The sequence below is a fragment of the Micromesistius poutassou genome, assembly GCF_964030765.1.
Source record: "Micromesistius poutassou genome assembly, contig: SCAFFOLD_3381, whole genome shotgun sequence".
Taxonomy (NCBI): Eukaryota; Metazoa; Chordata; class Actinopteri; order Gadiformes; family Gadidae; genus Micromesistius; species Micromesistius poutassou.
In genome coordinates this window covers 16,619-30,000 of record NW_028177361.1, presented here as the reverse complement: position 1 = coordinate 30,000, position 13,382 = coordinate 16,619, and the positions used below count along the sequence as shown (strand labels likewise).

General features: G+C 45.0%; 2 protein-coding genes across 3 annotated transcripts in view; one reads left to right on the top strand and one right to left on the bottom strand.

Annotated features, from left to right (window-relative positions):
- The window catches only part of LOC311376207 (T-cell surface glycoprotein CD3 gamma chain-like), a 3,772-nt gene extending 3,267 nt beyond the window's left edge, over positions 1–505 (top strand). Inside the window, exon 6 of the mRNA XM_084491076.1 lies at positions 1–505. This exon is cut by the window's left edge and continues 303 nt beyond it. The gene's annotated coding sequence lies outside the window, so the exon portion shown is untranslated.
- Positions 506–3,999: 3,494 nt separating this feature from the next.
- LOC311376205 (T-cell surface glycoprotein CD3 epsilon chain-like) lies at positions 4,000–8,956 on the bottom strand. 2 transcript variants are annotated; one of them, XM_084491074.1, is made up of 5 exons: positions 8,719–8,956; positions 8,284–8,481; positions 8,064–8,204; positions 7,735–7,787; positions 4,000–4,145 (listed from the first exon to the last, which is right to left on the bottom strand). In XM_084491074.1, exons 1-5 carry the CDS (start codon positions 8,783–8,785, stop codon positions 4,089–4,091), a joined length of 516 nt encoding a protein of 171 aa, XP_084347200.1. In that variant the 5' UTR covers positions 8,786–8,956; the 3' UTR covers positions 4,000–4,088. The 2 variants fall into 2 exon arrangements, with proteins under 2 accessions (XP_084347200.1, XP_084347201.1); XM_084491075.1 differs by having other exon boundaries at positions 8,284–8,475.
- Between the last annotated feature and the right edge of the window lie 4,426 nt (positions 8,957–13,382).

Sequence of the window (13,382 nt, the reverse complement as noted above, 5' to 3'; positions counted from 1 at the left end):
ACAGACGCGCTCTGCACTCGGGTGTGGGTCAGACGTACACTACCGTTCGAAAGTTTGGGGTCATCCAGAAAATGTCATGTTTTCCATGAAAACCCTTGTGCATAATTGCACAAGGGTTTTCTAATAATCAATTAGCCTTTAACACGATGAGCTGAACAATGTACCGTTAGAACACGGGAGTGATGGTTGTTGGAAATGGGCCTCTGTACACCGATGTAGATATTCCATTATAAATCAGCCGTTTCCAGCTAGAATAGTCATTTACCACATTAACAATGTATATTTATGATTAATTTCTCTTCATTGAAAAAAACTGTGCTTTCCTTTAAAAATAAGGACATTTCTAAGTGACCCCAAACCGTTAACGGTAGTGTATGTCGTGTATGTTTATATGGATTGCTCTGTCATGGCCTTTGATGTCAAATGCATGCCTTTGCCCGTAGCCGTAGATTTGTCTTGCAATTCAAACATGACATGAAGACAATTTTTAAGAAATAAAGTGTATACCAAATACCGATGACGTTTTATTTTCAAACACAAGTACGGTATAGCTGTGTTTCGCTTTGTGTCTGTTTGTTGTTATTTTTAACGCTGGTCATTGTTTTTCACTTCTTGCGACATTTCCTTTTTCCTTCTGTTACATCAAAGACCTTGAACAGAGATGAGGGAGTCAGTGAGGAGTATAGAACAAGGGAGAGAGCGAGGAGACGAAGGAGAGAGAAGAACCAAGACATAGCTGGGGGGGGGTTCAAAATAGACTAGAATAAAGTGACTTTTGCTTGTCAGATAGTCTGTTAGATATGAGAATATGATCAAGCCTGGTGTACTCTCACAGACATTTTTCACCTGCTCGCTGCCTCAACAGATGCAGGCTGCGGTTTCCTTAAGGAGCAGAGATCAAACACCAGTGTTCACACACACACACACACACACACACGCACGCACGCACACGCGCGCGCACGCACGCACACACACACACACACACACACACACACACACACACACACACACACACACACACACACACACACACACACACACGCAGACGCACATGAATACGCACGGCTACACCCACACAGACACACAATCATATGCACACAAAGCACATAGAGTAGACCTCTATGTGTGAGGGTATACTTACTTAACTACTGGCTGGTCTCCTACTCTCCTGCAACTTATGAATCTCCCTTATACACACACATGCAGACCCACATACACATAGGAAGACGCACATTAACACACACACACACACACACACACACACACACACACACAAACACACACATGCAAATGCTTGGGAAGAACATAGATGGATCTATCTTACTGGTCACTCTGGGTTGGGAGTGAGTGAGGTCACTCCTTCAGACCAAGTAGAGTCTGAAGGAGAGTGTCGCTGCTCTATCGTCACCTGACCCTTATTCACATCAGTCCCATTCATCTATTTCATACGTTGTCTATTTTCTCTGCAGTCCCACGAAAACACAAGGACATGATGAGGAACATGTGCGTTGTGCTGTTGTGTTGTCTGTGTGTGTTTTTCTATCTGTGCCTACAAATTGCCAAATGTTTCCATAATGATCGTGGCACAGTGGTGATTCAAAGGGACCTGTAGAATGTCACTGACACCTTGATGAAGCGTGTCACGTAGATACTCAGAGTGGAGCCCTTAATGGATGACTGCGGATGTACTCTGCGGTTTGTGGCCTGAGTCCCCTCTGCTCATATCTGCCTCAGTAACCTTACTGTAGACGGTTGATTTCCACGCCCTACGCCTGAGAAATTTGTTATCCAGCCCTCATCTAGTTTGCGTTAGGCTTCTCTTTTGGCAGTGGGTGTTACACACATACAGTACTACAAACAGAACAGTTACACAAAGAAGACTTTATATAGTTCATGTTTTAAAGGTGAAATGTGTCGGATTTTGTGGCATCTACGGAACACACTGGGCAGAAATGTAATACGTTATTCATATTATTCTGTTTTAATTAGTGATTAATACTATAACAATCTGATGTTGTGTTTTGTTAGCTTAGCATAAGCCCTTTATACCCTCACAGGGAGCGGGTCCTCTTCCCCGGAGGCGGCCATGTTGCACCGTCATGTTTCTACCGCAGCCCAGAAGGGACAAACGGCTCTAGAGAGAACGCTTTTTCAAGGCAATGTACCTCAATTAAAGTGTCAGTGAACCCCCTGCTTCAGCATGAAAACTATACGGTTTAAAAGATTTGTTTTGGGCATCGATTTCTAGGAGGGAGGCGGGCCTGTTATCCTGTTATTGTGATACATTTTGAGTACCGTTGTTGTGTATGAACGGTAAATGGTCCTCATTTCTATAGCGCCTTTATCCAAAGCGCTTTACAGTGTTTACTGACATTCACCCATTCATGGGTGAATGTCGGATGACGGCGGAGTCAAGTGTTAGGAAGTGTTATATATATATATAGTGTTATATAGTGTTATAAAGTGTTATATATATAGTGTTATATAGTGTTATATATATATATATATATAGTGTTACAAAGAGCACTGTTGTGTATGCAATGTGCCACACACTGTGGTGTTATACTATACATGTGTCCGAGATGCACATGTCCATGAAGTTGAACCCTCTGGCGGACACGGACATCAAAATCAACCGCTTTTTAGATGAAGCTCCACACACACACACACACACACACACACACACACACACACACACACACACACACACACACACACACACACACACACACACACACACACACACACACACACACACACACACACACACACACACCGTGGAGTTATATTTTAGGTGTCCTCATGCAGCCAGTGCTTTCACCAAAAGATCCTATTCAGAGGATTCAATTATAACGGCGTTTCACTTTTAATCCAAGTGTACAATGGTTAAGCTAATGGCAGTTGGCAGATGAGGGGCATTACGACAACATCGGTCTGTCTCATGTGCATTTACAGTTCTTTAAAAACAGTTTCAGAGACTTTTGTTTTTTATGACGATTCGCTTGTCAATAACATTAAAAATAGGCTATCAGTCTTTTGGAGAAAGTTTGTATCCAAAACCAATCTGCTGCAATACATCTGCACACCTTCATGTTATCAAAATCATATTCCCATACCACAGGGAAAGTAAACATTAGCTTGTATCGCCGCATACTAATCAATACACATAACAGATAGGATAATTATAGGTATATGAATGTCGTTTACCACAACGGACGCTATAAGAGGAGAGGACTGTGTTTGAGAAACGTAAAAGGCTGTTAGCTTCGCCATTTCCTACAACCTGAACAGTGACCCTGGTAACAACAGAGATAGCTGATTGTGATCATTTAAACAGGTTTAAAAGAACCTTCTGGCCCCTCACACAAAGCAGTAACAGCCATCTCAGTCGTTGGAAGGGGAGGGGTGAGGGATGCTTATTATGGTTATTCACTCGGTTGCAATCTGCTACCTCGTCGACGCTACTAACTTCTAACTCATATGAAGCTGTAAGCAAAAATGGTTTACAGAAAAGATACAGCATTTATTGATGGTTTATTATATACAGCATAGAGGTTTCTAATAATAATGTACAATTAGATAAGGTAGCAACAATTGTGAATAAAGAAGCAACATATCACAAAAAATATCTCAGACAGTCAAACATTTTATAAACAAACCATTTTTCCATTGATTAATGAATGTTGTATGGATTAAAACATGGTTATTATTAATTATGTTTTAAGTGGATACTTGACCTTTGTTTTGATGCAACACTTAATTAAGAAAATGCTCTGTAATGGACCCAGAGAGAGAGAGAGAGAGAGAGAGAGAGAGAGAGAGAGAGAGAGAGAGAGAGAGAGAGAGAGAGAGGTAGAGATAGATGTATGTTGAGTGACACAGGTGCAAATACTGTGTGTGTGAACCTGTGTGTGTTGCCCCTGTGTGTACATGCATGCGTGTGTGTGTGTGTGTGTGTGTTGCCTGTGTGTGTGTTTGTGCATGCGTGCGTGCGTGCGTGCGTGCGTGTGTGTGTGTGTGTGTTGCCTGTGTGTGCGTGTGTGCATGCGTGTGTGTGTGCGTGTGCGTTCATCCAGACCCTGGAGTCTTCACCCCATCCGGTGGACAGTGGAGTACGGGTCGGAGCGGCTGTTGGCGTTCAGAGTCTGTGAACAAACAATCCACACAATTATATGAACAACTGTGTTACAGTATTAGAGCGTCATCAGTAACCTCTCACACACACACACACACACACACACACGTCGTTTTAATCAACACAGTCTCACTCTGAGAACGTCAAATTCCGACTATTGGCAAGGGCACTTTAGCGTCTGTCACTGACGGGAAAAGTACCCTTTGGTGTCGTCTGCAGACGGAGAGGGGGGATTCACTACAATGTAATGCCATCCCCGTCGATGTTTGACGTTCAGAGCGGGTGCTCCAGCAGCCCATTCACAGTGTTAACCCGACTACGGCTCTAATAGACGTTGTGAGCATCTTTCCTATTGGATAGTTATTAGGATTTTTTCATGTGAAAATGGCGGACATACTTTATAATAACAGGGTTGCTATGACAGTTGCTATGGACGCTGAACCCAGCAGCTTGCATGCCGTTTAAATCATGGCTATAAAACCATTGTCTTTGCTGATTATGTTATTTTATGTAACTGTGTAATGATGTTCTCTTATTAAGTTTTCAGTGAGACTGTTGATTCTTGCCCACCCATCTTGAATTTAATAAACCATCTTCGTGGCTTCGAGGAGGTCTGGTGGTCTTCGTATATAATAAATAAATAAATAATTTGGGAATTTATTTTCGACTTCAGAAGGGGGGCGGGGTGCGCAGGATTCGTCAAAACAAGTACAATAATCCAATTTATCTGAATTTTTCAGCAGACCGCCTCAAAAACTGAAACTAACCACGTCCCTTAAACCCAGTCTCACACCAGACTGTAGTAAAACTGCGTTGGTCCACAGCGGAAAACGCATTACAATAACGGCTCTGAACATGTGACACGCCTACATTTTTTTGGCCCATTCTTTTCAATGGGCCTGCGTCCACATCCATGTCACGTGACTTGCTATGATGGTTGCCATCAATCGCCCCCCATATCTTTCTATTTTCCACAGTTTAGACTTGTATAATTAATAAGTTACTTTTGTAATCAACTTGTTTTGTAATCTTTTTTTTTTATCTCTGTCTGATGGCTAGTTACGTCACTCTGAGAGATGCACATGGACAGATTTTGTAGTGACACAGCCTATAATCTATTCGTCAAAGCCAAACATCAAGCTCATTGATTTAACGAGGCAGGGTTATTTGAAATAATTCATTAAGTTATCATGTGTGAGAGGTCATTCCTCCTCCTGAGTGTGTATTGACTATTTCTGGTGTATTTATGTCTAGTGTACCCCTACTGTCCACAAGCACCCCCCCCTCCCCCTCCCCATATGGATATGGAGAATTGTTGCCACGTCCCAGTGGTGGTGGTGTCATATCTATGAAAGAGGGCATTCAAATATACTACAATGATCATTGAGGAGGCCGAAGACCTAAAGGTAGTGATGCAATAGGTAACTTCTGAGTCAAGGCCAGTAACAATAAGCTATAGACCTGGGGTCTCTTTTTTATCAGCGTGGGTCTCAAAGGCAATACGATTATCAGCTTGGGGGCACCAGCCCTACAAGAAATTACTCAGCAAGTGCTCCATCTGATCTCGTTGCACCTCACCGACTCGCTTGCAAGATTTTGGCCTGAAGTTCTTCCCAGACCTAAACCCTAGCCATCCAACATGCATATCTGAGGATCAGGCCTCTCTTTAATAATGACAAAAAGTTATGAGATCACATTAACTTTTTGTTATCTCATAAGGGGCGTGGTGCTGGCTCCTTTTGACCTTTTGACCCCATACTTCAAAAACTTGTCCACAGGCCAGCTGTGTCTACACACCTTAAGGTACACATTTACACCTCCATCCCACCAAAAATGGGGACTAGAAACTAACCTGTCTTATTCACATTTACCTTACTGTTGGAGGTCACGCCCCTTTTCCTGCCTTTTCGAGATAGCTAGAGATGCCAAAATGTATACACACATTTCCCAGGGTCCTGAGAGCGACATATCTGAGATTTGGAGTTCTAGCCTTTACAGAAAAAAGGTTCTCCAAAATGGACAGTTTTTTGGACAAAGCCTCTCAGAAGTGTTGCGTGCAAGACCTAGTGGATCAGAATGTGGTGGAAAGAAAGTTTTTGGGATAGGAAGGTCCTTAATTGTTTCAAATAACATGCCTTGTTAAATCAATGAGCTTGATGTTTTGCTTTCACAAATAGGTTATAGGTTGTGTCACTACAAAATCTGTCCATGTGCATCACTCGCACACACACAGAGTGACGTGACTAGCCACCAGACAGGGATTTAAAAAAAAAGGTCAGAAAGTCAAGTTCAATACAAAAGTAACTTATTAATTATAAGTCTAAACTGCGGAAAATAGAAAGATATTCCGAGGTGAATTTTGAAGGACACCTTAGAATATCTGTTGTCTATTTCCTAGCCAGCGGACCCTAGTTTACGACAAAAACAACACAATTGACGGCAGCTTAGTTGCCGCACTTAACGTCGTTAACGTGGTTTGGAGCAGAGCTATGAATGAATGTTATGTTTAAATGTTTATGTTTGAACTCATGAAGTCGTTTGCAACGTGAACGGTGCATACATTGTGTACATTAATGTTCCTCATCACAGCGTCCCACTCCTATCACAGGAACCTAGAATCAATATGTTCGGGGGTTTGTTCAGAATATTGTGCCTATAACGTGTAGTACATGTATTAAATGCAGAATATATGAGTGGATGTTACAGAAAATGAAATAATGGCCAGGTCGTGTAGTCGATGGCAACCACCATAGCTCCATAGAATCCTACGCAGCCCGCCCCCCCCTCTGAAGTCGAAAATAATCTCCCGATTGAAATGCATTAGTTTAATATTTAATTAATTAAATATTCAAATATATATATAAATATACACTTATTTAGTTATAGTATTATAAGTAGACCATGTAGCTATTATCGTTATAACAAGATCTGTATCTGACCATTGACATACATATTTATATATGTATTTTTGTATTTTTTTATTATATACGGAGACCACCAGACCTCCTCGAAGCAACAAAAATGGTCTATTAACACGCTCTATTAAATCCCAAGAAAGAAGACGCCATATCTGCTCTAAAAATGTATACATTTTTTTTAAGTTGTTAAATAAGAGAACATCATTAGGCCTACACGGTTACATGAAATAACATAACAAGCAAAGACAATGGTTTTATAGCCATGATTTAAACGGCACGCGAGCTGCTGGGTTCAGCGTCCATAGCAACCATGTTAATGTCTTCCTAATAACTATGAACTCTGAACGTCAAACATCGCCGGGATGGCATTACATTGTAGTGAATTGAACCCCCTCTCCTTCTGCAGACAACGCCAAAGGGTACCTTTCCCGTCAGTGACAGACGCTAAAGTGCCCTTGCCACTAGTCGGGATTTGACGTTCTCGGAGTGAGACTGTGTTGTTTTAATGCAGTTAGTGGAATGTGCCACCTCCGAAACCCACAGTGCATGAGCTCTGAAGCTTTTGTTAAATGGAGCGTGTTCGAAGGCTCATGGGAGATCAAGCTGGACAACTCTATTGGTCTTCTTCATAACGGCCCCGGTCACCTGGATGTGTCAATGTGGTACAGGGTGTGTGTCTACCTCATAGTCAGAAGAGGATGCAGCCGGGCCCCCACTCGGTCCAGATGAAGACACTGTAACACACCATGGTTAAACAGGGCCCTTAAGAAGCCCTTAAGGACATTTAAGAAGCACCTACCATTTGGATAAATAAATGTCTAAAATGTATTTAGAATCTTAAACACAGATAAAAATGGGCAACATTTAGAAAATAACCAACATTTTGTACACAAAAATTAAAAAAAAATCGAACGTAAAATGATTAGACTTTTAAAAATGTATGTGGACGTAAGCTAAGCTAAAGCTAAACCACTGAAGGAAGTGGGCAGCCATTTTGTCGACGTCTGTACCTTTCTTGGGTGTCGCTCTGGCAGGCTTCCTCTTCCTGGCCCGAACGTAGACCAGCAGAATGACTCCTAGCGTCAGCAGAACGTCTCCAACGATGGCCACTGCCACCGTGACGGCGTCCAGCTCGTAGCAGTTGTCACACACTGAAGATTAAAGGATCGTCGGTCAGTCAAACGTCAACCTGCTCTGGGATAAACCTGGCAGAAGAGAGACATGACATACCTTTTCCCTTCACGTAAAAATGATATGTTTCCTCATGGCTTATGCAGCGATAATGGCCCTTGGTCGTGTCATTATATTCCACTTTGTATTCTTTCTTGTTATGCTCTAGAACGTCATTAGTGGTTCCCTTGCTCCAGGTTCCAGACCATGGACAGGTCATGGTGAAGCTCTTCTGCCAGAAGGAGACGTGACCTGAGACTGCGGGACAAGGGACAGCAAACCATCAAATCACATGTGATGTATCATTTGTATGGAGATTGTGTTGAGGTCTTTGTGTGGGCAGTACAGTACACAGTACAACTCAACATCTCACAATGCACCTATTTGTACGGTTACAGACAAAGATAAAAAGATGCACGCTTTAGTATTATAATGTACATTATGGAAATGACTTTCAAAAGCGATACAAAAACTTTAAAAGATGTGAATAATCACCCCTAGTTTCACTCCTTGCACAGCTCACGAGCAGGCAGACGAGCACGCTGCCCAGACGTATCCTCATCGTGGGCTGGTGTTCTTCCTCTTTTTGTAAACAGTCTCCTCTTGGAAGGCCAGCCCTTGGCGTGTGTGTAGCCTGTGCCACAAACCCAACGCTGGTCCAAATATTTTAAGATATCTATTCTTTTAGAGGAAAACAAAAAGCACACCCAGCATATCCGCCCTTCTCTCACAAGAGCCGTCTTCCCCCGCCCCCTCCCGGGCGTCTGTCTATCTGTCTGTCTGTCTGTTTCCTCTCCAACTCACTCACTGCTCCGGCCCATCATGCATCACACTCAGTCCAACCACAGAGCTTGTACCTTTGGTTTTAACTGCATTGATGATTGTGTTCTTGAAATCACTTGAAGTCCAAACATATTGTGTTATGTGTTAAAATAGTCTGTCTCTGTCTGTCTGTCTCTGACTGTCTGTCTGTCTCTGACCGTCTGTCTTTCTGTGTATATAGTTTGGCATCCCCAAGTGAAGTACTGCAGCCGGTAAAAAGATGCAACAGCAGAAACATCGCCCATTCTCAATGGCTTATTCTGTAGTGTGTGTGTGTGTGTGTGTGTGTGTGTGTGTGTGTGTGTGTGTGTGTGTGTGTGTGTGTGTGTGTGTGTGTGTGTGTGTGTGTGTGTGTGTGTCTGTGTGTGTGGTTATTGTTGTAAACGAGTTGTTGTGTGCCAGGATAAATACAACAAGCCCTCTGGGGAGGCCTGCAGAACTGCTTCGAAGCGCACCTCCGCCCCCAAGTGGTTCAAAGCGGTAGTCATTTGGTCTCAAGAGGCGAACCAAGTAACTGCAATCATCGGCTGTCGGTAGGCTGCTCATAAGTGTATGGCTGAGGTTCCTAACGGTTAAGGAAGAAATTAGAAGTGCTACAGATTCTGCCCAGGTGCGTGATGAATACTTTGTTTGATCGTATCCACCCACAGATTTCCTTGTCAATGGCGATATTTAATTATTGCAATTAGTTGTTGTCAAATTGTCAAACGTGTTGGCAAATTGCATTCATACGTGGATAAACGCACACATTCAATAGTTACGCACTGGTTTCCCACCAGTGCCTCACCGAAAACCCTGCAGGCTGCAGACCATCATCACTATCATTCCGATCCACTTTAACACTCAACTCAATCTCCATGCATATACAAATAAAAGGTATTGCGTAACAACCCTGAAGCTACAAGTTGAATTCCATCGGAGGACTTTCGGCGGCAGAACTGGTCTGACCGCCGTCCGCCTCTGCGCACGGACAGACTGCATGTCTTTGTGGAGGCGGCTGTGGATCCAGATCCCTGGCGGAGGTGAGCGCTCCACCCTCCCCGGACGGGAGGGCGGAGGGCGGTGGAGAATGAGGAGGAGGACAGCGGCGAGCTGGTGCTTGCGTCTCCTTCAGGAACTCGAGGAGTACAGCACAATAACTTCAACTCAACTTCTACCGCTCTCTCTCTCTCTCTCTCTCGCTCTCTCGCTCTCTCGCTCTGTCTGTCTCTGTGCTCCCCGCTCGGCAGGACTTTTGGTTTTGAGGGAATCCGTTTGGTGTGTTTTCGGTGGGGACAGAGACACCCATAGGTTCTTGACGCAGACTTTTTTTTGTACCCCTGGACGCCCGTCGGCAATGTGCGCCAAACTCCTCGTTCTGGTGGTCGTCTACGGACTCGCAGCCTCAGGTGAGAGCCCCTCGGACTGGTGATGGGAATATGTTTATATGTTCTTTAAAAAAACGATATATATGTACGTGTTACTCTAAGACTGTTACGTGCAGTAGACAGACGTAAATGAGGACCTTTTAGACTACTTAATTTGCTTCAGAATACATGTAGGCCTATGTATATATATATATGTTTTTTTTTAATCATGAATTACCTTTTGGGAAAATTTAGAGCAATGGTTGAGAGGCAGGTATCGGAAGTACAGATATATTTTTTGAATATATATTTTCTGTATAGATATTCATAGCAGAACTGGCAGTAGGACTAAACTGTAAATCGTGGAGTTCCCTTGAAGTCACCACTGCCTCACAGGGAACCAACAGCGTGTCCATTATCAAAATGGTCCACATCAACCATAGCTGGGCCTTGACAGGCCCCGCGGGACCCTGTCCCCACGGCCTCCAGTGTTCCAGTGCGTCATGGGGTGGGGTGACCTTGGCCCTGTGGTGCCGGGCTGGCTCTAAATCATTCCCACCACCACAGCTATAAAGCTGTAAGTCATTCCTTTGGCTGGGCGCCTACACAGCTTAATAACCGTGTTGGACGCCACCAGGCCCTGGCTGCATTGTTTTCCCCCTCCGTACGCTGCACCCTGCTCTGGTTTCCTGCTGTTTGAACGTGCGCCTGTATCCGTGGTCTGGGGAGCGCCTCAAAGCTCCACCTGCTTCCCCTGATCGCCCCGACGCTGTTTAGGAAATGTCCGTCGGATCTTGGCAATCATTTACCAGGTCAACACAGGAAAGACCCCCGAGGGGGGGGGGGGTATAAACAGTGGCCACTCATCTCATTCCCCAAACAGCACCGCTAATGGTTTGCAGAACTTCAATCGGCGAATCAGCGGCGCTCTCCATCGGCTATTCATCCAGCCCGGCTCCACGCGGCCTAACCTTGAATTAATCTGCACAACTAAGTGGATTATATTGATTGAACGTGTCCATCAGCGGCAGGGTCCTCTTCTCCCAGCGATAAGCGATCTCGTTGTTTAACCTGTTGCATGCCTCGGGCTGGTGGTTCATAGAAGACCGCTCCGCAGTCTTACCGTCATGGCAGACGGGAATAACCACTTGTAAAGGGTGTATCAACGCTGGGAGATAGCGAGGGGGGGGGGGACGGAGCCAAGGCAGTTGGGGCTGTACTTTGGTTAATATTCAGCAGTTGAGTTTGAGTCTGCCGATCAGTGAAGGCCACTTAAACGATTCCATGGAATGATTGCCATTGGAGTTGATCAATATAGACACAATCCTTTGTTGTGTATATCAGAGCGTTTGTCTATCCCGTGTCGTGTGGATATGCTGTTCCATTTACAGTGGGGGACGTGTTCTCCATGTAAACCACGTGGGTACATCTAGTGAAACAAAGGGACTTAACGGCTGGCAGAGTCGGGGAAGTGTACACAAAAGCTTGTCAGCCCGAGCTTTGAGGAAAGCTGTTTTCCTTTTGAAAGGAAGCAAAGAACGCCCGCACACGCGCGTATAAATGTTTGTTTATTTGTGCTGGGGTTTCTCCAGGAGCCTGCCATCGACGGCTGAGGCGTGGAGGGGGAGGAGGGCCGCCCGGCCGGCAGTGAAACGTGTGTTAGCTTGTCCTGCCTTTCAGGTTTACCTTCTCTACATTTGATCTCTAGCACAGAGACAGAGAGAGAGAGAGAGACTCAGAGAGAGGGAGAGAGAGAGAGAGAGAGAGAGAGAGAGAGAGAGAGAGAGAGAGAGACTGTATGCCATGTATTTATCCTGGTATTAACAACTAAGACGCTGTTTTTCGTGTACAACAATAATAATACACACACACACACACACATACACACACACTACAGAACCAACCAGTAGTTGGATCCCCGCTGAGCTTACAGATGTCGTCTGCTGATCGTCTCTACGGGGACGGATCACTCAGTGTGTCTTTAACGACATCTCTTTAATCTCCTTCACATCATAGGTCAGCACCGTCACCCAGCTGTCCTGCTGACACTGGGAGGGGGGGGGGGGGCGCGGCTCCTTGAGTCGGCAGCCCGGGGTGGGGCCCGGCGGGGAGGGGGGAGGGGGGTGGCGGAGGCGACAGTGGTCCGTCGTGTTGAGCGGGGAACCGGTCCGCTGGAATCTGAGCAGAGAGGCGTTCTCTGGGCCCGGGTTGACCTCGCCGTCGAGCTATGAATGGATTTGGTTTTGTACAGAGCCGACTATAAACTGATACGCGGTGTTTGTTTACGAAATCATATGTGTGTGTGTGTGTGTGTGTGTGTGTGTGTGCGTGCACCATGCGATGCCAATATGCTGGAAAATGGGTGCTACAGGAATTTGCCACGTTGGCCTTGTTTATAAGTCGCCTCCCCCGTTTCTTTCTGCTGTAAAATGTGGCTGCAGATGTGAGCTCCAGAGCCGCAAGTATTTCTGTGCGCACGCTAACGTACGCGCGTGGTTTCTTCCTCTGGCCCCGCCACATGTTTCTGAAACTGTTTGGATAAAACAGAATAAGATAAACGTCCCAACATGGCCGGGCTGCACTCCGCCCATGTCGGGATCTCCAGGGGGAAAATGCAGCAACAGTTCCAGAGAAAGTTTGAAAAAAAAAAAAAGAATTAGGAAAATGTTGAGCAGCTCGTTGTCCCTAAGTCATCTGCTAGGGGGAGGGGGGACGGGGGGACGGGCTGAGAGAGGCACTCAGGAACCGTCAGCTGCCGTAGAGCCACTTCAATCACAGTTCTGCACCTCAGCGTCAGCATAGATGTTGGGGGAACGCAATATGATAGACGCATATTTGAAAAAAAGGGGGTCTTGTGCACTGGGTCTTGTGCACACACACACAGACACACACACACACACACACGTCGATAATACATCTTTTAAAGCAATACTGAGAGCTTAACTGCTTCATACTGCAGTGCAGTTTGTCACTTGATGTCTGCATTTTGTG

Bases quoted from the DNA above. Each gene is read 5' to 3' on its own strand.
- LOC311376205 (XM_084491074.1), bottom strand. From the start codon at position 8,785: ATGAGGATACGTCTGGGCAGCGTGCTCGTCTGCCTGCTCGTGAGCTGT. The intron at 7,788-8,063 runs GTACAGACGTCG...GGTGTGTTACAG, and splicing joins CAGAGCGACACCCAAGAAAG to TGTCTTCATCTGGACCGAGT. The intron at 4,146-7,734 runs GTAGACACACAC...GTTTGTTCACAG, and splicing joins CATCCTCTTCTGACTATGAG to ACTCTGAACGCCAACAGCCG.